This window comes from Pyrgilauda ruficollis, unplaced genomic scaffold, assembly GCF_017590135.1.
Source record: "Pyrgilauda ruficollis isolate IOZ18807 unplaced genomic scaffold, ASM1759013v1 scaffold39, whole genome shotgun sequence".
In the NCBI taxonomy this organism is placed as follows: Eukaryota; Metazoa; Chordata; class Aves; order Passeriformes; family Passeridae; genus Pyrgilauda; species Pyrgilauda ruficollis.
In genome coordinates, this window is record NW_024525378.1 from 4,193,912 (window position 1) to 4,217,108 (window position 23,197).

The 23,197-nt window shown below is 39.9% G+C and overlaps 1 protein-coding gene across 1 annotated transcript; it reads right to left on the bottom strand.

Moving 5' to 3' along the window:
- Positions 1-2,726: 2,726 nt before the first annotated feature.
- On the bottom strand, positions 2,727-21,443 carry SLC6A19 (solute carrier family 6 member 19). Its single transcript, XM_041476610.1, has 12 exons — positions 21,212-21,443; positions 14,720-14,860; positions 13,140-13,277; positions 12,036-12,217; positions 11,168-11,278; positions 10,308-10,420; positions 7,931-8,059; positions 7,025-7,181; positions 6,690-6,894; positions 5,952-6,111; positions 3,527-3,689; positions 2,727-2,964 (listed from the first exon to the last, which is right to left on the bottom strand). Exons 1-12 carry the CDS (start codon positions 21,411-21,413, stop codon positions 2,758-2,760), a joined length of 1,908 nt encoding a protein of 635 aa, XP_041332544.1. The 5' UTR covers positions 21,414-21,443; the 3' UTR covers positions 2,727-2,757.
- Positions 21,444-23,197: the final 1,754 nt, after the last annotated feature.

Below are 23,197 nucleotides of genomic sequence, written 5' to 3' on the forward strand. Positions count from 1 at the left end.
GATGCTTCAAAATCTGTCTCTCCTACAGGTTTTATGCAGGGTGACAGAAGGATCTTGGAAGAGAGGTGGAGCTTTCTTTTTATCTGATGCAAAGGGCTGTGTCATTGCCAAGGCTGCTGTTTAAAGACAAAACCAGGAATTATTATTATATAGAGAGTTACCACTCTTGCCTTTTTTGCAGCTCCTTCTATAGTTAGACAACTTGGGAATATGTTGTTAATGGGTAACTCAGGATCAAACAGGTTTTTATTTTCTGTTCCTTATGTTCTCAGACTCTGTCAGAGAAGTGTGACAATGAATATAATTAAAAAGAAACTTTTGCAGCGGACTAATCAAAATTGCAAAATACCTGTAAAAATCTGTGAATAAAACGTTGGCATTTTCTTTCTTAGTTTATTAATAGAAGTAAATAAATGAAGGCATCTTTTCCAAATACAAAAAGTCAATTAGAAAAAAAAGCCAAGAAAAATTAGACCTTGTATGTTCAGACATTAGAATTTAGTCCATTTTCACAATAGTTGCTAGAAGTTAATCACTTCCCACCTGTCAATGAATCCCCAGTGACAGTTTTTATTATTCATTAAATAGTTACTGATGAATGCAAGAACTGAATGCTTTCCTTCAATTGAAAGTATGTGAGAGTATTTTTCTGTTTTCTTTCAGTCATACCAGGGTTTTGCTGGTGTGCATGCCAAATCAGTTCACTCCACACTAAACAGAGCAGCCAGTCAGCTTGCTTGCCTCAGTACATCAACAGTTTATGCCTGGATTCCCCTCTCTAAATGGGTAGTTTCTAAGTGAGTGTGAATTGTTTTCCCCAAAATACAAGCCCTGCTCTGCAGCTAAGCACACAAATGGGATCAGGTTGCAGATCATCCAACCAGAAGCCAGTTTGAGATCAAGGGTGCCTGATACTCCCTGGGCTGTCACAGCTCATCTGTTTACACCTCTCACAGATGGAGCAACTCAACTTCCCAGTGTCTTGTCGGGGTTGTCTCACTCAGAGGGCACACACGAGCTGGACACACAGGATGGTTTGGCAGCCCTTGCACAGTGTCAGTGGTCCCAGGGCACACATCACCATCACTCCTTCCCCTGCTGCTCTTCTGATCAGGAGATGCCTTGGGCTGGGCTTGGGCCCTTCCAGCAACACCCTGAATTCCACACCTGGCACCGCAGTCAGCCACTTCACATGGGGTGTTACTTGTTCCTGGTGGCTGAGCTTTTTATCAGCAGAAAAATCTGTCAAAAAATGTTCTTCCTATTAAAGAGTAACATCTTCAAATAGATTAGATAGTTATTTACATTAATGTGATTTTTAAAAGTTGAAAATGGAATGTGAATTAATTTAATAATTCAGATTCTCTGGAATGGGTTGCCCAGAGAAGCTGTGGATGCCCCGTCCCTGCAAGTCTTCATGTCCAGGTTGGATGGGGCTTGGAGAAACCTGGTCAAGTGGGAGGTGTCCCTGCCTATGGCAGGAGGATTGGAACTGGATGATCTTCAAGTCCTTTTCCAACCTAAACCATTGATTCTGTGATTCCATGAAGTACACATGCAATGTCTGGCACTTCACTCTCAATTTAGAGGAGATAGACTACTCTAAAGATACATTCTGGAGTAAATGTACCCTAAGTGTACCTATTCCTTTTAAGAGAGTGTTTCGATTACAATCAGTATGAGGATCGCAATTGGATCCATTCTTGTTTCAAAAGGTGAGTGTAGGAATTGCTGCAAGGTTATACAAGAGTGTCACTGTCCGTATACACAGACAGCTGGATGAAGAGGATCACCCTTCCAGAGGGGACATGGACACTGTCTGCTCCAGGCACTCTGCCTGAGTGCTCTAACAGTGTCCCTTTCCCTCTCCGGTGACCACATGAGGAATGGGACTTCTCACTGAGCTCCACTGGGTCACATGGAAGTTAAAACATTCAAATAGTTGTAAGGTCTGGGTGTGTGTGTGTGTGTGTGTGTGTGTGTGTACATGAACCAGAGCCACCCACCTTGATGACAACAGAGGAGAGCAAGATTTGCACCTTGGTGTGCCTTGGACTCCCGTAGCACGGGTCCCCCTGGCAAGTGGTGCACCCCCTGCTCATGGGTGCCACAGAAGGCAGATTTTGCTCTTTCCTGAGCTGCTGCTGCTGCCCCATTGCAAGATTTCCTCTGGTGTCATCAGCAAAAGCAGCACTATCTGCTAGGAACTTGGAAGTTATAGGCAATTTATAAAATATATAGAATTCTAAATGAATCAAGCTGTCATTCTTATACTTAGAAATGTTTTTATTAAATATTTTAAACTTCTCTATGACACAAATAATATTAGTGGCTTTGTGCAACACAGTGGCATGTAAAGTAAAAACAATTGAATGTGCAAGAGAGGACAGCATTAAGTTACCCTTCATATTGGCCACCCAACCAGAATGATTACACATGGAAGAGTCACTTCATGCACAGTGCATCCCCAAGCACAGGGGATAGAAGCCAGTTTCAAACAAGCTGGCTTCAGAACTCAAAAGAGGACAAATTATTTGGCCTGGTGCCCTAATCACTTGCAAATGTCACTTTTTTGCTTCCAGAAGTCAGGCCATCAGCTCTTCACAGTGCATTGCATTGTTACACAAATATTTACCTGGAAACAGCACATGGTTATCCTTTCATGACAATAAAATTAACTCTGCATTCTTAAAAAATATATTTTTTTTTACTTTCCTCACTGACAGGGCATCCTTCCACATTTGAAAAAAAATGGTTTTATGATGAATACTTTAAGTTCCCATTAATGGAAGTCTCAGATGTAGCAATAAGGCCAGCATGATCATTTTTTTTCTGACAGCGGTTCCTGATGGCTTTGTAGATGGCAAAGGTAGGGATGGTCAAACTGGGCACTCCAGCGAGGATTACAATAATAGCATACACCCAGGAGGGATATTCAGTCTTCTCTGTTTTGGGGAACTCCTCCTGAAAGAGCAAACAACCAAGTTGTAGAAAGTCACCAGGAGCAAATACCTGGGACCATGCACACATTCAATAATTCAACAGATCAAAAATGTGATCAGAATGCTGGCTGGCCATATGGCACAACAGTTTGCCAATTCCATGGCAGCTTTCAGCTCAAGGGTTTCCAGCCTCAGCTCTTTTGGGCTTATTTTTACTTTAAAATGATGTAAAGAAAATGGCATGAAATCAGTAAGAGCCAGGAAAGAAGACTGGGGGACTGGAACACTTCCTTGGCACAAAGGAATGTGGGCATGGGGGGCCTGACTGGCCACCAGGGCCTTATGGCCAATCAGCCTTATTGTGGGAAGGCTGAAATCAAAGGGTGAGGGAGGACTGAAACATCAATAAGAGCGAAGTGAGGTTGCAAAAGAGGAGAAAAGAAAGCAGTCCCGTTTCCATGTTTTGTGGCAAGTTTGCTAGAAAACTGTTTCAGATGGAAGATGAATATAACTGACAATGACTCCTACATTAAAGAAGAATACTTAAAATAATTATAAATAAATATTTTGGTTTACACACTTACATAGCTAGGGTCCCAAACACTGTAGAGCAGTTCTTGGTTGACTTTCACCACAAAATAAAAGATAAAGATAACTAACATAATGAGGGGACTGATGAGTCTCCAGGTAACCTGCCAGAAAATGTTGGGCTTGTGTCCAATCATGAACTCAATATCCTTGTTAAACCTAGAAAGAAAAAGCAGGAGGTTCAGACTTAAAAGCTGGTCAGGATAAAAGAATGCCTGCTCATAAACAAGGAAATCCAAACTACCCCTTACTGTGGTTCCCAGGAATCTGCTAATGTCAGTTTGAGACGAGAATTGACAAGAATCAGGAGTTAGACCTCACTAGTTCAATTTAAGGCACATATCATTGCAAGTCTGGAAAATTATTTTTGGAGATGTACTATCTTGAAGATGTCTGTGAGGCATATGTGAAATAGCTTCAACAAAAAAGAGTCACTGCAGACGATTTTCCCCAGAACATATTGCAGTATTGCTTCACAATTTTTGATAAGTATCTCAGTACTGCATAAATTAAAGGGAGTGATACAATATTTAAAAAGAACAAAAGCAAATAGAAGTAATGTAATAATTAGATTATAATATAATGTTTGCCTAATTTGGATATCTATAATTTTTCTCAGGCTGAATAATGAAACCTTTTTTTAACTTTACACATTACTAAAAACACCTACATTGTGTTATTTGGATTATTCATGGAACATGCAGCAGTCAGTGGGGCAAAAATATTTCCACAAGAAGAAACAAGCCCTGCATTGAGAGTGGTAATGTCTGCATCATTCCTGAACCAATTTATGGCTTCTACATGTAATGCAACACCTTGTGCACTCATTTCTTTAAAAAATAGTTTGGAAGTTTGAGATTTCTGCTTTAGTCCTTTTGTCTGGATTTCCTGCATATCCTATGGGAATAACCCTGAGGGGACTATTCAGTTGGTCCTTCAACTATGAACAACACACTGAATCCACCAGAATCTCAATTACTATGTAAATTTATTTTATATTTCCATCCCTAACTTCTAAGATCTAGGTGTCTTAAAAGGATATGGAGCCCCATGTCCTGACTGCAGCATATGTTCAGGTGTAGTTCATGTGTGCCATGGATAACACACGTTCTCCTTCAAGCAACAGAGAAGTCTTTCTACCAATGACCCTTTCTCAGAGAAAGGTCACAGAAACTCATCAGGAGCAGATAACACCACTTTTGGGTAGCCCTGAAAAGCTTTGTTCTCAAAGAGGGTTACAGTGGTGTGTACTGGCCAGGAACATTAAAATTTGGTATGAGGCTTTTATCTGGATCAAACACAAACACATACACACCCCTTGCCCCCACTTTATGGACTCAACCCATGCTTGTGTCCTGGGAATTATTTTAATTTTCTTGTAAGGACTTCTGAGATCTTAAAGGGAAGGAAAAGTAATCAACATAGACTTTTCTGTCCTTAACAAATTAAAAGAAGCCTTCTTTCTCAAGAGTACACCATCCAATTTACCTAACCTGATTTGTGTTTCCTCGAGTAGCATAAAAGTATGGGAAAATGGGTCACAAGGGCATTCACCCCACTGCCAGGAGCAGCAGCTGAATCTGGCACAAGTTCAAGTAAAACATGTGGGTGATTGAATTCCCTGTACTTTATTTCACATTTCTTCTGTATTTATTACAAACATGAAGATGTTGAAACTTGATTTATTACATCTGTAGAAAGTTGAGAGAATAATTACTCGCTGCTACAACTGATAAAGATCTGGATTTATCAGCTAAGAACGTATCTCAGTAGCCTGGTTTTGCAAGCTGCTGTAAACCAATATCTGCAGCCTGCCTGGAGATCCCTGTGTTGGACAGCACCATTTAGCACTCCCTGTAAACACTCCTGAGATATAACTCTGTGTTAAACTTTCAGCTCGGTGCCAATGTGCGTGCACTTTGCTTCTGCTAACTAAATGCTTAATGCAATTATCCTGAAGAAGAGTTATTATAAATATCACCATATTTAAAAGGTAAATTATCTATAGTGGCTCTTATGTAACTGTTGCAAATATCTACATGCCTACTTTAAAAATAAATTATTTGTATCTATATTAATGCACTCCAGGGCTCTTGTTGATGCCTAATATTCTCTTGCAGTATCTTAGGGATATCTTTATTTGAACTAGGTGTTAAAGAGCATTATTCATTATAATACATTAATAATATAATACATATTATAATGTATAATAATGTATTAATTTCACATACAAATTCTCAACAAACATTATTTCTTTTCACTAAGAACTCTTTAAAAGACCTGAAACATATAAATTATGGCTGCATAATTTCATTGATTTCTATAACAGAAATTCTGTGCACAGAGATGCAGGAAGATTGTAGCGATACAACAATCGCTTTATCCATTGAGATCAAGTAATGGTTAAGCTGTATTTCATACCTGTCTATTCCATAAATGTAGACGACTGAAAACATCTCACAAAATGCAATTATCAGCAGGGGAATAGAGCCAGCATAACCATCAAATAGACTCAGCCAGTAATTACCAGAATTCAGCACAAAAATGAAAGCTATCAAATAACACACCAAACAAATGAGACCTATGGGAAAAAAAAACAAAAACAACAGCACACTTAGGCAAAGAAAGCAAAATGGGAAAGAAAAATATTTCCCCAGTAGCTGTAAGGCTTAAAAAGTAACTCTTGCAGCCTGAAGGCCACCACTTTCTTTTTTTTTTTAAAGCACTCTGGAGAGGCTGGCTTCTGTTTGGGTAATACTCTCCTAACACTACACAGGTGGCAGATGTTGCAAACAAAAAGGGAGAAAGCTGAGGAGGGAAAACAGGTCCTCTTCTTCATAGATGATGGGATAATGTTGCTCTGAGAGAAATCCTGCCTGGGTGAAGGACTCAGGTCCTCCAACTTCCCAATGGAGGAGATAGTGGTCATCATGAGCAGGCTGAAGGGCAAGCCTAAGGGTTAACAGCTGCCTGCAGGCTCAGAAGGAACCTCACATGGGCTGCCCCACTGGGGAACATGAGAAAATCTTCAGTAGATTATCTGGCAGTCTTAAGACCATTCCAGATCAGAAGGTAGAAGCAGGCTGGGCTGCTTTTTCAGCACACAAGCTGCTCCCTGGGGAGGGTGGGGAAGTCACTTTTCTCTAAAAATGCACTTACCAGTTATAAGTTCTTTAGGCACTCTGGGGGGTATAATCTTGAGATCTTGTAAAGGTACAAGCACCCCTTCCATATTTCCAAACATAGATGACAAACCCAAGCAGAAGAGCATGATGAAGAAGAGAATGGACCACAAAGGTGAGACGGGCATTTTGGTGATAGCTTCAGTGAAGACAATAAAGGCTAGGCCAGTTCCTTCAGCTCCCTGGGGAAGATTTAGGATCATTAACATCACTCAAATTTACACTGGTAGTCACTAGACTTGGCAATTAAATAGTTGCCATGCACTCCTACCATATTTAAGGTATCAATATCTGTTAGGTTGTTAAACTTACATCATTCAGGAAAGTTTCCAGATCACAGGTTTCAAACTTGAGGGTTGCAAAAGTTACTGGATCAGTCCTGTTGCACAGCTGCTGCATTTGTTCAAAGTTATCCTGGGTTACGTTACCTTCTGGCAAATCGAATGCATTCATCAGAGTAAGAATATTTCTGAAAAAGTGAAATGTCAGTAACTTGAAATTATTAATTCGTAAGCATCATCAGGATTCATTTACATCATCAAACAAGTTATTAAGAGTACAATATCAAGATCAGATTTGAAGTTGGAAGGTCCAGATGTGCATCTACAATTTTCTTTCTTCCAAGGTGAATATAACACCGTCTTTCATGGCATAGATGACTCTAAATGGATGGACATTCTAGGAACCCGTGCAGAATTTAAGTGCCCGTATTAGCACTGCAGACTAAACACCAGTCCCCAGAGTGGGTGGCTTATGGGAATGTCTGAGCTGTCTGCAGCTGTGAATCATGCAGTTTCACAGTTGACTGTGGAGGAACTAGACTGGAAACCACAGAGTCTGACTGCCCGGGTAAAATGAGGCACCTCTGATGAGACCTAAGCTTTTGAGCTCTCCAGGAGGAAACCTAAACACGGAGCTAACACAAGAACCAGGGAATATTACATTCATGCCATATGTCAGCATGGAGAATAATGTAAAATATAGTTGCTTATGCAACATTTATGTAGAAAATAAGGTGACTTAAACAATTATCATTTTCTATGGGATTTGTTCCACAAGATTCCATATTTTTATAAGTAATGAGTGGTTCTGATGCCATGTGAGTCAAGAGCTGCAATTATTCAGAAATTATAAATCCATTGTCAGCAGGCTAACAGAGCTGCCTCAGCCAAACAAACACCTGTGTATTCTGTGGGCTTTTTTTTCCCAATAACTCACTTGTCAAAGCAGTCATCATATCTTGCTGTGGCTCTGAATCCAATGATGGAGTATATGACGGTGGCGGCATAGATGGATGTGAAACCATTGATCACTGAAACGATCAAAGCATCTTTCTCACAGTTGTTGCTGCAATTCAAAGAGAAGAAACAATGGATGTCAATCACATTCCTAAAATAAATAGTAAAACTGGCTACCAAGACTAAGCAAAAAGTAGTCTAGGATGCATAGGTACATCAGTGAACCCTCTAAAAGTACACAAGTAGTGCTGTTAGATTTAGTAAATTAAAACTTGGTGCCTTAAGCAATTTAATAGCTATGGGTTTGGTTTCTTTTGGGGTTTTCTTTCCTTTTCTGATAATCCTGTTCATAAGGAATAATTGCCCGAGCTGTTTTCATGTTCGGTTCATGGGAAGCAAAGGATGAAGGGCAGAAGAGTCCCCTCCTTTTCAGGCTTGTCATGGATATGTGCAGAAACATGTGCCTTCACTGCTGGTGTATTGTGTTACACGGTGAAAGGTTTGGGCTTGAACTCAAATACTCAGACATGAAAAGTGAGCACAAGTTCACTTTTCATAGCACTTAGGTATGGTGAAATTGCAGTAGCCAAGAGCACTTGGGAACAGTTTTGTTTGACTGTTGACAAAAGACGGTTCCAAATATTCCCAAGTTTTGGAAGAACAATGTAATGTTATGCTGAAAGGTTGGGACAGAAAAATTCTTTGTAGAAACGCCTCTGTTGCAGGCACTTCTTGCCAGTGTGCCCGTGCTAAATAAAGAATTTGCAGAGCCAGAAACAGACTTTCATCCAAGGGACAAGATAAAATATCAATATTAAGTTAGTTAATCATTGTAAGAGAAGGCTGTAAAACTGTAGATAATTCATTTCTCCTGGGCAAGAGAGGGGTATTGAGAAAAACTTGATGTTGTCATATTTAATTTTCTGAACATGTTCAAGAGGAGAGACAAGCTTGTCCAACCAAGACCTATCACATTGTGTCCTTTCCCCATTTATAGCATTGCAAATAGGCATCTGCTGGATGTTGGGCATTGAATGGAAATTCCTTGCTGTAGTCTTGTGTCAGTTTTTGCAATGTAACATGAGATTCTCAATGACAGGCTTGAAAAACATTTCTTCCTTTTAAAGAAAGTCAGGTGCTCAAGCTCCTTCTCATTATGAGTTAGTGAATCCTTGACAGCATTGAAACCTTATTGTATTTTCTGATGTTTTTGTACTCCCAAACCATCCAGGGGCAGACTCACTGACACCCGGTTCAGCTGGTGCTGGATTGCAGGTGGCCCAACACCTCAGTGTAACACTGTGGAATTTGCATGGGGATTTTTTATTTATTCCTTGGGAGTTTGGTGACTTTGTACAGTTCCCTCCTTAAGTAAAGAATCATTGAGCATTGAATGAACATGGCCTGAATGCAACTGCCCCATGTGCTGGAAAACCCAGAGGATACTGCTCCTTTTCTTTGTGTCTTCTGGAAAGGTGCATGCTCCCAGTTCTGACCCCATGGCCATGGGACATTGGCTTGGACCTTAAGCAGGGCTTGACACCTCACATTGAGACTTGCAGGCACCAAAAATTCCAGGTGATCTTTTCAAAAACACCTGAAATCAAGAGTGGTGGCACGGAACTTCCTCAGTGACTGAAATGCTGCTGTGGTGTAATTGAATCCAAGCCAAAGCTGAAACACAAATTTCTGAATGCATGACCAAACCACATATCCAAAACTTAATTCAGAGATGTTTATCAAAAATATTACATTTAGCGAATGCCAGACAGTTTTCCTTTCAGGAGTTCTGAAGGGATGGCAAGCACCAAGAGGCATTGGTGATTGCTGCAATATTTTATGAGGGAGAGTGTAGAATATAGCACTGCATCATAATTTGCAGACTGGGACAGTCTCTGGACGATGGGATTTTTCACTTCCTGCCCCCAAAGCACACTATAAAGGAATTGAATTTAAATTTCAAGATTAGATATATCTCTTCATTGCAAAGCTTAAATTTTGAGCCTTGTTCTGTTAATTTATTTGAAGTATGTTCTTTGCCACCTGCTCTGAGACCAAAGGCATCACCATGCACCGAGCAATCCCACAGAGGAAACTCCTGCTCATCAGCTGCTGCTGGGCAGCCAGTCTCCTTCTTCCTATCCTGCATCATCACATCTTTCTCTAGGAAATCAGCCAGAGCAGGGACCTGAAATCTTGGTTTGGGAGAGCTAGGAGCAGTCAGAGGGGATGCACCTTACGTGTCTGAGGGGAGGCTGTCCCAGTCCCAAGTAGCACAGCAGTAGGGCAAAATAGAGATGTTTCATTTGAAACAATGAAATATTCATATAAAATCTGGGTTTTGCCCGGCTACTTACTGAACAGAGTTGTAACTGGAGAATGAAATGAGGCCTCCAAAAGCCAGGGAGAAGGAGTAAAACACCTGAGCTCCTGCATCCAGCCACGTCACTGGGTTCGCCAGCTCACTAACCTGAGGCATCAGAGACACAGCTTTAAGCACATCCAACATTGCTATTTAAACTGAGTATAAATAGGGTTTTAAAACAACAATTAAAACAAGAACATTAACCATGCAAGATTCATTGTTCTTGAAGAAATTCAACAAATAGGTCAATATTTTTGTCAAACTTACAATTTTTTTATAAAAGAAAACCTATCTGAAGTTTTTATGTAAATATTTTGAAAATTGATTAAAAAAATGCTCTGCATGGCTGACAGCTACCATGCCTGTTTTCAGAAAAGGTGTTTATTACTTAGCATTCATAATGATCATTCAGAGATCTGCTTATGGAAAATGATCCCTCTTTTAATTTTGTTTAAATGCTGTTGTATAATTAAACCATTCTCTTAGAGTTTTTTGTTTATATGGCAATTAGGTGGGTTCTACTTCCAAATACGTGATTTATGCCTTAAATTTAAGCTGGTTCTTAGGTAGAATACAGGAAAATGAACCAAGCCAAATAAATGACAACCCCACTGCTCTGTGATGATCATTCATTAGAACAGCTTTTGATGGAGGATGGAGAGAGAAAGTATTTGTGTACATGTATACTCTTTATATCCAATGCAGAACATTCACCTCACAGAATCAAGGTTTTTTAGGGTGCCTGAGGGATAGTTAGAAAAGCACCAGTGGGGAGAGCTAATTTTCAATCAGTTATCAATTACAGAGGACTACACCATGTTTCACCGAGCCCTGACCCAAGCAGTGGCTTACATTAGGGGTAAAGAGATACACAATTCCGTTGGTTGATCCTTTCAGCGTCAAGCCGCGGATCAGGAAAATGGTAAGCACCAAGTACGGGAGAGTTGATGTCACATACACAGCCTGCACCAAAAAAAAAAGTAAATAAACCATTCCAATGAAACAAAACACTTGAATTATTTTTTATAAGTGAAGAAAATAGGAAATTATCAAGGTTTGCTCATTAACAATAATGGCAAATTTCAAGTCACAATTAGCATACTACAGTAATAAATGTTCAATGAAATAGTATTTGTGGTACATTTGGATAATAAATACCTTTTAGCAATAGTAGCCTATTTAAGAGAAATTGTCATTGTTGAAATTCAACTCAGATCATTCAAAAGCAGCATCAAAAATAATGTACACCCTGAGACCAGACTGATGCAAGGATGGACTCTCAGGACTTTGTTGGGAAGAAGAATGTTGGTCACTCTTTTGTAGAGATAATATTTAGGACTTGCACAAACCCAAATAAATCTGTATAGGTATGTTTTGAGGAGAACAGCAATAATAAAAAGAGAGTCCCTTAATCTTGCATTAAAGATTAATATTAGTGTTAAAGTGATAATACCTAAAAATGTGTTACTAGGACCTGTAAGGACAAGGAAGACTCACAAAAAGTTGGTAACAAAATTCTCCACATAAATTAAATCAAGTCAGATTCCATTTCATTCACCTTCCTTCTTCAAAAAGCAGTCCCAATGATGAGACAAAATTTTGGACATGCTTTCACTCAAGAACCAGACAGCTTCTACAGCATTATTAATTCTGTATAAATAAGGGATCACAACAGCATGATTAATATAATCTCATTAGAAGTTCCCCCAAGACAGAGTACCTTTCCTGTTGTTTCAATGCCTCTGATTGTGCACACGTACAGCACACCCCATGCACAGGTTAAACACAGCAATAGCCACCACTGGATACTGCCAGAATCGTCAATGGAGGTGGAGATGTTCAGTGTCTCTCTGTACCAGAAGTAATCTACAGGAGAGCTCTTGGAACATTCTTCTACATAATCTGTAACCAGAAAATGGTTGTCATTCTGTATGTCTTTTATTTACCTGGAAAAAAGGAAGCTAAATAATTAATATCAGTGTTTTAAATTGTTCCACTTAATGCCAATGGATTTGTTGTTGGCAAATTTTCAGATTTTTGGAGGGTAGTTTCATGACAAAAGGAGAGATTTAAAAGACAGCTGTTTAACAGGTGTGTTAATACAGTGTCTCTTCCCCTCCTACACCTCCTTCAGCAATATTTTTTCTTCTGTTCTGTGGGACAGTGTTCAAGGTCTTGTCAGCTCAAGTTGAATCCCCAGCTCCCTGCACTGTGCTGGCCTGTGCAATATTCAGCCCTGGCCTGCCCTTATATGAGGCTTTCCATGCTCCTTCTGGGAGGAGAGGGGCAGAGCACTCTGAGCAGCTGTGCACAGACCCAGCAGAAAAGCCTGCTTCACACAGTGTCATGCAGGGCTGGCTGTGGAGAACAAAGATGCTGTCACCAAATGGTCTCCAAGGAGATGGAGATTCGTCATACTGAGAGGTGCAGGTGTTTCAAATGGATTATGCTTATTTTTTTTTTTTTTTCATTTTCAGTGTGCTAATGGAGGGCTGTTGAAGAGATGGATGAAAGTCATTACTTAAATCTGGAAAATGTTAATGTTTATACTAGATCTGCACTTAGTGGATATTCTGTATATGAACACATCTGTCAAAATCTACCATGAGGTTCTATAAAAGAAACCAAAATTTGCCTCAAAGATTAAGTGCTGGCCACATTTTATTTGATGTGAATTTGTACACAACACAAGTATCAAATAGTGCAATGTGCCTGACAGGACTGCCATGCCTTACTGCTATTTCACAGAAAGGCTCATTTAGGGTAACTGTTAGAAACAGAAATCTGTGCTGTGCAACAAAATAGATTATTTTATAAAATATACCTGTTCTGTTGTCATTGAGAGGACAGTTATTCCATGGCAGGGGTTCTTGGAAGGAGTTGAAGAAATACCACATCACCCAGGCAATAATAGTATTATAATATAAGCCCACCAGGAAAGACACAAACATTGATGCTATGCCTGAAAAAAAAAATCAGAACACTGTGTAAATTGCAACACTCTTGTCTTCAAGATATATCAAAGTACATGGTATCAAACTCAACCTTTCCCTCCTCATTTTGGATGGAAAAAATTTGCTACATTTTGGATGTAGATTTATCACTGTGAATTTTTTGCCTCAAGGTTGGACCAGTGAGTCCTACATAGTTTTACATCCTAAAAACTCTTTGAGACTGAAGGTGATGCCCACTTAGAAGCCAACTTTATGAGAGGACTAATTCCCTACAGACACCACACAATCCTGTTCACAGCCTTGCCAGCTGATATCCAGGGAGTTTGGGATGCTGGACACATGTAAAGCTCAACTGACTTGGGATTTTGGTTAAATGAGACTGAAATATCTCCTTCTTCCACAATGTCCCTGCAAAGTCAGCAGAGGTGGTGTTCAGGATGGACGGCTGCCAGGAGGCACAGTCTGTGACCAGGTACAGAATTCACGCTGGTATCTCTCTTCCTCTGCCTGTTCCCAAGTAATCAACCTCTGATGACTTCTCTGGCAGACAGTAAATGCTAATCATTAGCTCCTGAGAGCTCCTACGTTCTAAAGAATCTTGAAAAATTCCAGATGCAATGAACAATTATCTTTCGTAACTGATTTACAAATGCAGTGGATGCCAAAGCCCTCCTGTTTCTTCCCTTTCAAGTGTGTGGTTGAGGTTGGAAGGGATCTCTGGAGGTCACCTGGTCCAACCCCCTGCTCCAGCCTGGCCACCCAAAGTTGCTTGCCCAGGAAGGGCACGTCCAGGAAGGGTTTGAGTATCTCTGAGGCTGGAGATGCCAGAGCCTCCCTGGGCACTCTCACCATGTTTCCTGATGTTCAGAGGCACCTCCTCTGTTTCCTGTGTAAGGAGGCAGCTGTGGAGATTTTTATGTTGTGTGCATAATGCTGCTTTTGCAACATTTTCAAATGGACTGTTGGAATACTCAGAAGTTTGGTACAGTGGTGAAGAAATATTTTCTGCAAAACACTGTTTCTATGGCTTATGGAATGGCAACTCTCAGATGCAAAAAAATAAAACTAGGTGGAGCTGAGGTCTATCAGATAAAGATTCAACTAATATTTATCCACAGAACAGTTAAAGGACAATTTTTGGCATGCCTAAAGATTTATCCTAATGGTAAAAACAGCCAGTATGGATAATACAGGAAATATCTCTGAGGCTGAAATTGATCTCAGATTGGAGAAAGGTTTTAACAGGACCCAGGCGACTTGGGAATGTGAATACAAAATTGTCATTGTGCTTTAGCATGATTAGTTTGACCTATCAATGGAGAGTTAGGAAGAGAGGAAAACGAATAGATCCTGAAATCTCGTATGGCACACAAGAATAAAACCCAGTAGATTTGGTTTTTAGATCATCAGTTGAGAGAGTTGTGCTTTCTCAGGCGGCTTTTTGACTTACCAACCCCTTTCAGGGTAGGGTGGATAGAACTCCATACACCCACACTGCCTTTCCTCAGCCTTTGACCAATGGCAAACTCAAGATGAAGCAGGGGGATGCCCTCCAGGACTAGCAAAATCAGGAAAGGGATCATGAAGGCCCCTAGAATAGATAAGAAAAATAACGATTCCAATCAGTGAAGTACTAAAACAAAACAAAACCATTAGTTTTGTGAGACATTGACATGGCAAGCAGCCTGTAAGCATCTTTGTGGAAACCCTTCCCTGTTTTCTGAGCAATGCTTTTCCTGATTGCCCAGGCAGGCCACTCAGTTACATTTGTAGTTTCAGGCAGGAATTCTTATTCTTCCCAAGTGACACACAGAAATTATACACTCTCAGGGTTAAAATTTGAAAAAGCCACCTTTGTATTGCAAGTGGAGGAAAGGTAGCTACTCTCCTGGAATGACTTCCTTTTTTTTTTCCTGTGAAAAATTGTGGTTTTATAGCTGTGACTCATGCAAAGTATATGAAACAGTTGAATGAACTAAGCAAAGTACCCCTAAATATTTGGCAGGAGCCTTGGGCTGTCTGCCTGAAACAACAATAAGTTCTTGGCATCTGTGTTCAAAAATGTTGTTGTTTGATTAGAAGACATCTGAAGTACAGGGTTCAAACCCTGTTAATGACGATAAAGTTGGTTAGTATAGGACAAGTATTCTTAAGTAATTTTTTTCCTGAACAAGGTGTACCTTGGATATGGGAGGTAACACAGAACACAACACTGCACTGTAAAAGTGCAGAGTCAAATGCTTGAATATTGATACATGTTAGAATTATGGTTATCTGTCATTACAAAATGGCTTTATCTTCCTAATCTAAATAGGAGCAATTAATCTGAAAGCAATGAAAAGAATGCAGACCAGAATGCGAAGAGTTCAGTTCTGGGTATTTACTGACTTTCTCTTCATGTGTGCAATGAAAATCAGATAGCAAATGAAAGAGGAAATCTGAAGAATGAAAACCTTTTCAGAAACTGAAATTTACTTCCTGGGAATTCCAAGCTATCAAGAAAGCTGATGAGCTGTAAGCACACACCACACCTTTTTAGTTTTTTTCCTTTCCTCTTTTTGTGCGTGTGCAAAGACAGTCACGGGACCCATTTATCTGACTGCTCTGTCATAGATATGTTGTACTTAAAGACTTCTTCCACAGCATCTTAATAAAGGGAACTCCGTAAGCATCTGGAGGAAATCCCCTGAGGCTGGTAGAACACTTTGCCATGTCCACCACAGAAGATGGTTCAACTCTGAGAGTCCTTCAGCAAACTTTACACACTGTGCTGTTGACAGGGAGAGCTGTGGTGTTGGGACTGTGCTGCTGCTGAGTCTTCCTGTCTTGGAGGGAAAGCCATGACTGCCCAGACTGCTAGAACTGTGTGAGTGGAGGTGAACTGTGCACTTTAGATTAGTGAGAAAAAATGGATCCTAAATCAGAATATCAGTCTGCCTGCTGTCTGCAGAAAGCTAAAGGTTCAGACTACCTTTGAATACTTTCTAAAGCTCATTAGAAACAGCCTGATCTTCTCCCCCTTCTGCCAACAGGGATGATAGCTATCAAAAAGATTTTTTCTTTGACAGGTATGATAAGGAGCAATTGGTCATAGTTTCAAAAGAGTATAAAGGTTGTACATTTCCTTCTTCAATAAGATCTTTGACCAAGGACATAATTTCCAATCAAGTCCTCAAGTGATCTTGCTGTGACCTGACCAAAAAAGGTGATGTGTCTCCATTAGGAGCACCTCAGCTGAACTAACTGCCACTCCATGCTTAAGTATCAAGGCGTGATCTAAAGTCACTGCAAGCTGAGTTTCAAAGGGTGACAAGGACTTATCCTCCGTGCAAATGGGGAGTGTTTGGATCAGGTAGCTGTACAGATCCATCTTCTGGACTTAAGTGTTACCATTGTTCAAGAAGAGCTTTATCAGAGAGAATTGAGAATGTGGTATAGCAGAGACCCATACGGCATCTGAAAGAGCAGGTAACAAGAAAAGGTCCAGATGAGGCATCCACACAAACTCTGCAGGGTCAGGTTTCAGACTTTTATGAGGTGTCTTGCTTGAGGCAGAGAGAATACTCTGGTATTTTAAACTGCTGGTATAAACACAATGATTGTGTCCTCTGATCTTACCCTCATGAGAGCTCCTGGTCAGTGTGACACAAAGGAAACTGTGTCAGGCTGACCTGGGGCTGCAGCACAGGGCACATTTGTGGCTGCTTGCACTTCCATGCAGTGCAAGCAATTCCTGTCTTTGTGAATGGCCAGACTCCATGTGTGGAAGTTGTGCTACTGAGCCTCCCATCAGGAGGGGGAGGATGGTTTCTCTTCCATGAGGAAAGGAAGCCATCAGGATGCAAGGGCATGGAATGCAAGAGTGAGGGAGCTCTCATTGCATACACTGCAAAAATCTTGCTTACTAAAACAAAAGTAAAACAGTTATGAGAAGTGTTATTCACAGAAAGAGGGTGGAGAATCAGCAGAAAACAAACTATGTGAAGCCAAATTTGCATGCGCTGCATGTCTTATCAGGTGAACAGGGGCCCTTACGTGCACACCACTGCATGTTCCAGCACAGCTAAGGAAGTCCATAAAGAGAAAATGGGACAAGCCTTTAGAAACTGAAAGGACAGACAGTCAGTTCTCCGCAGTGACTGTGTCTGACACAGTTTCATTTAGTCCCAGAACTTCTGCCAGCATGGGCAAAACCTTTGCACTGTCAGCAGTGATGCCAGGCACAGGTGGATGAGGAGTCCATTGCCATTTCAGGTGGCAATCAACAAAGCATGGAGAGAGGGCTGCCCTGTTGTATCTGACAGTAGTAGCTCCTGCAGTCAGCAACTTTGTAGAAGTCCCTGGAGTGGTGGGAAACAGAGAAAAGAACCTTGTTTTGGAAGAAATTTTAGGTACTCAAAAATTGGAATAAGCCCTATATGTCTCATAGGTTTGTGACATGAAAATACAGACAGAAAGACCTGAGTCAGGAATTGCCTGCTTTAGCACTGACACCATTTGTAACAATATCTCAACTAAGACCACAATGCTAAATTTGAATCTGCAACTAGAGCAGCTCACTTTCCTCAAAACTCGGGTGGATCATCATAGTTCACTCTTTCCTGGCATGACAAAACAGCCACTTTTCTCCAAAGTGAGGCAGCAGCAGCCTGAGGCTCCTAGATCTACCACAGAGCTGCTCCACACTAATGCAAGGCTGTTCTTGCAAGGACTAAATGGTCTCCTGAGAAGGGATGTAGCTGAGATGGGAGAAGTGAGGATGAAAATAAATGAGACACTCTTCTCCTTGGAGATGATGTCCACGTAATCCTTTTCCTGAAGAGACAGACTGACACAGAGAAACAGTCAGCAAAGTTGGAAATTTAACAAACATCTCTACAAATAAATCATAATGAGTCCTTCAGTCTTTGACTAACAAAAAGTATGTCTCAGTTTTTCTTCTGGCTTTCCTCTGAAATGTTTTCAGTTTGTCAGTCTACATTTTTACAGTAGTAACTACCTTTTAATGCAAGCAAAATGAACCACACTGATTTTAAAAACTGATAACTTTTTGGTAAGAAGGATTTTTGTGTGTGGCTAAATTATATGCTGTATAGAAGTCTGAGAATACCATGTCTTCAGAGCTACGCTTGGCAACTGGCTTCAATAAAAATATCTTTTCTGGTGCACTAATCACTCTTCAGTGACTAGTCATTCACCCTGATGTGTGGCACGTGCCACAAAGGACTCAGCATTTTGAACAGCATTTTATGTATTTGAAACTACCAATATTTAGCTGTAGGAATATTGTTGTATTTTCAAGAGAAATAAAATTATAGCTCTCAATGATATACGACATTTCTTTTCTCTTTCTTGAGTTCTTTGGTTTCCAGGGTTCAATTCTAGCAGCCAGCTCAGAAATCCATCTCTGCTGCATTTTCCCTTTCTCTCAATTTCTCCCCAACCTTTCTGAAAGAAGCTACAATGGAAAAATAATAATTTGGCTTGGCAAAGCTGCCATATAGGATCATATCATTATGGTTGGAAAAGACCTCTAAGATCTTGGAGTCCAAGCACTAACCACAGTGCTCACCACTACACCCTGTCCCCAGGTGCCACACCCACACACCTTTAGAACACTTTCAGCTTCACATGGGACACAAAAAAATAAACAAATACTTTTTAAGCTGCCATGATTTTATGATCCTAACAAATGAACCAATGATCTGAAAACAGACACTGTATATATGTACACAAACAATGATTGATATTCTAGTCTGAAAACCTTACAGCTGAGCTATTAGATTCTCATCCTGTTTCAATACTGTATTTCAAAACAAATAATATTTGGTTTGAACATCTGTATAGATGTCATTTCCTCTCTAAGAGCTGCTTATGTCAAATTTTAAAAAATCATTATTGCTTGCACACAGTTCATCACAAAGGGAAGGCAGGAAGACTTTAGATGGAGATGTTTTACTACACCAACATATTCTTAGACCTCAACTCTAGCAACATGTTATTTCATCAGCTGCTAAGTGAGGAATTGCTGACGTCATTACTGTCCCTTCTTTCAGTGTGCCACGCAGAGAGATAAAAAAGTTCTCCCTCATGCAGTGGCAAGGTTTCCATATGCGAGCCGTAGAGTTAGAGACTTTTTTTAATCAATGGTTTAAACATTAAATATAGGAGGAGGAGGAGGAGGAGGAGGAGGAGGAGGGATTGCACAGAAGCTCTCCATTCTTATGTGTGATGAAATTAGGGAATCCTTTCTAAGAAGTCACAGGAAGGCATTACTTGTGTTCTTTGATATGTGTCACGGCATTTGGTGCTGTGCAGAAGAATATTAGAGAAGGTAGCAAGTCTAGCTAGAAGGACACTGTGTATTAGCTTATAATTCCTTTGCTGTGTGCTCCCTTTCAAATTTTGTCTAAAATTTGAGTGAGAGAGTCCCAGGGGAAAAAAAACCCAGGGTTAACTGCTGTCAGTGTTCCTGACAGTGTTTCCTGAGAAAGAACGATTTACAGGATGATGAGAAAGAAAGTTAATTGCTGCCAGAGGACTCACACATACACACAAGCAATTCATAAATCTTCACTGACATCAGTGATAAAACCATGATCCGTACCAAGTTCTTTGCATTAGTTGGGTGCTTGCTTTTCAGCTGCATTTCATGTGAGTAGAACACAGGGACCAAAAAGACCAAAAAGCAAGGAAGTGCCTATAAATGTATCCTGGAAAACAGGGCATGTCCACTTTCTTAAACTAAGTTTAAAAACCTGAGAAGAAAATGAGTGCCATCAGTTCTGGAGATATATATCCACTTTTTTTCAAATTAAAAATGTCAAATATAGAAACACTTCTGATTGTGTGTGTGCTGTAACTTTTTTGCTACAAGATGACTCTGCTGCAAATGACCTCCAGTTTGCACTGCAAACTTTAAATATCAGCCCACGTTAGAGAAATCTTAATAATAAAAGCATCTCTTCTTGCACCTGTTGTTGCACGTGTTGTTACATGTCCTGAGTCTGTGTGAGCAACTCCCTACAGAGCCCTCAGTTGTCCCTACTCTAACAAGGAAAGCAATTTTTAAATATCTCACCATGTACACGTAAAACAATATTAATTTGAAATACTGTTCCTTAAGCCAAAATTTTTCTTTCAAAACCAAATATTACAAAGGAACAAATACATTTTACACATATCCCAGAGAGAAAAATGACAATAACCAGATAGCAGACAAAAAAGTCAGAAAGAAAATGAAAAATGTATGTTGTCGTATAATTAAGCAATGGTTCAGCTCAAAGTTACCTTTCAAAACAAACAGCAATAGAAAACAAAATTTCTAACATGGTAATTTAGTCCTTACGTAAACCATAAGGAGTTCCAGTAAATTATATGGTAAATAATATATGCTTGGATTTTAAATTACTTAATAACACCAACTGCTAAAGAAATATTTTTAATATTAACTTCATTCATGCTGTTAATACTAGCACAAAGTATACAAACACTGACTCTATAGGTGATATATAGATCAGTCCAAGCCCAATGAAAAACCTATTATAAAAAGATCATTTGGTATCATGAGCAGAATCATAGTCCCAAGTAGTTTATTAATAGTTTAGATACATGCTATATATATGTACGTATGGAAAGCAACATTGGGTTTAGATTGAGAAACTAAACTATGTACATGACAGTGGAAGATTCACTTGTTCAGTCCATGTCCTGAAATAAAAACAGACCCTTCCTTTTCTTCCATCAGTAGTGGAAGAAAGAGACTTCAGTGTGTGATCATGACCTGTGAAATTACCTTCTCTGTTATGCAGTTCTTCTAGAGAGACCATCACCGTTCTCTCAGGACCTGAACAGTTCTAAACATATTCCATTATTTGCTTACCAAAAGAGAGATTTAACCTGGTTTATACCCAAAGTTAGTTAAGATGTGTTAAAGACATACCTCCTCCATGGCTCTGACAGAGATACGGGAACCTCCAGACATTTCCTAAGCCCACACAAAACCCTACACACGTCAGCATATACTGTGCCTTGTTGTCCCATTTTGGTCTGGAGTCTGCCTCTTCTTTCTCAAGGACCTCAAGTTCAGCATGGGAAGGTATCCTGTCCTCCAGGCCAGGATTGGGCAGCTTCAGCTTTACCATGTTTTAAATTTCCTGCCTGAAAATGCTGCCAGTGAGGGATAATGAGAAAGGCAGCTTGTCAGAACCCTGCTCAAAAAGAGAGCATCTATTTGCTGTCTTCAGCTATATATACTGAACCTTTGGCACTGGACTTGTAAGTGCAGGCTTGTGGTAAAAAGAAGCGTCAGCAAATCATTCAATTGACCAAGTCAGCTCTGACACTTATTAATGCTTTATCTGCCAAGGTTTTATGGAACAGTCTGTTCGTCCAGTAGAATACATTGATTTCAGCTAATGTAATTCAGGAGATAATTTGGCTATAAACCCTAATCACCTATAAGGATATGTAACACCCCTTGCCACTCCCCTGTTTAAACTCACTTAAATACAAATATAGCCCTAGCAAATGAGGAATAGTAGGATTCCACTGGCCTCAGACTAAATATGGAGATGTCATATCATTTTTTATCAGGAAGATAAACTGATTGTGACTCACCATCACGTTCCATTTCCAATTGTGTATGCCTACAAAATTGTATGTTTCATAATAAATGTTCCTCTGTAACAGATTGTACCCTACTAAAAGCTCTGACCAAAATGATGGAATACGAAAGGGATTATAAAATCTGACCTTTAAAGTCATAAGCATAATCTGCTTACCCCAACACCTCTAATCAGTACAGAACAAGGTCTGAAGAACATGTCTTTTTTATAAATGGGCCTGAAACCAAAGGTCCCTTCACCTTTTCAGTGACCCTAGATATAGTGCTCAAAAATAAAAAAAAACCCCACTGGTTAGCAAATATCACAGATACTACTCCTATCCTCGTTATTTCAGCACAATCATAACAACACTGCTCCCTTTGAACATTGTTGTTTTCAAAAGATAAATTACTTGTCACTGAAGACTATATATAAAATCTAACACTGCATGTGTAATAAGACATGTTGTCAGCTGCAGGCTCATTGTATGCAGTGACACAGGGTGGCCAAAGTAAAGAACTAGGAGAGATCTTGTAAGTCCAGCCCCTGGAAAAAGAGGTGAATGCTTCGTAGCATCCCTTTGCAACCTTACCGTGTTGTAAAGAACTAGGAGAGATCTTGTAAGTCCAGCCCCTGGAAAAAAAAAAAGGTGAATGCATTGTAGCATCCTTTTGCAATCTTCCCGTGTTCAAAGTTGATTCCAAAGGCTGTTCAATATTTTTGGATAGAAAAGTTACAAAAAAAGAGAAATCTTCATCCTTCACATGGACAACTGTATACAGTAGCCCATATGGATTTTCCCTGGGTTTTGCAATAGGCACTAATATTTCCCTAAAGTGACTTGAAAAGTGTCTCAGTCTGCCTAGTGATAGCACTTGCCTTTCTCATGACCCTGTCAGGTCTGTGGATGTGCTATCTCCTGATTAACCACTGGAGCAGCAACTTTCTTCTCCTTTACTGATTCCAACTAAGGATTTCCTAGCTTGTGGCAGAAGTCTCTTTTCTAAGTTGCTGAAAGCATATGTTCAATTTCACTCTGTTTCTGCTACTCCAGTGCATTGAGCTGCACAGCTCTTCCTGACTGATACTATTACAGCATTCCCAGTCCTTCTGAGAATGTGTCAGGAACATTTAATTACCATGCTACTATTTTTTGTCCTTAGTCATTAGTAGGAGAATAACAAAACATTGTTCTTAAACTGATCCTTCAGGATCTGCCTTAGCAACCTCCCCTTAGACCACCATTTCTTCTTTCAAGCACAGCTTACTATCATAATTAGATTTTTACTTAGTTCTTTGTTCCCAGAGTCATCATAGAACCA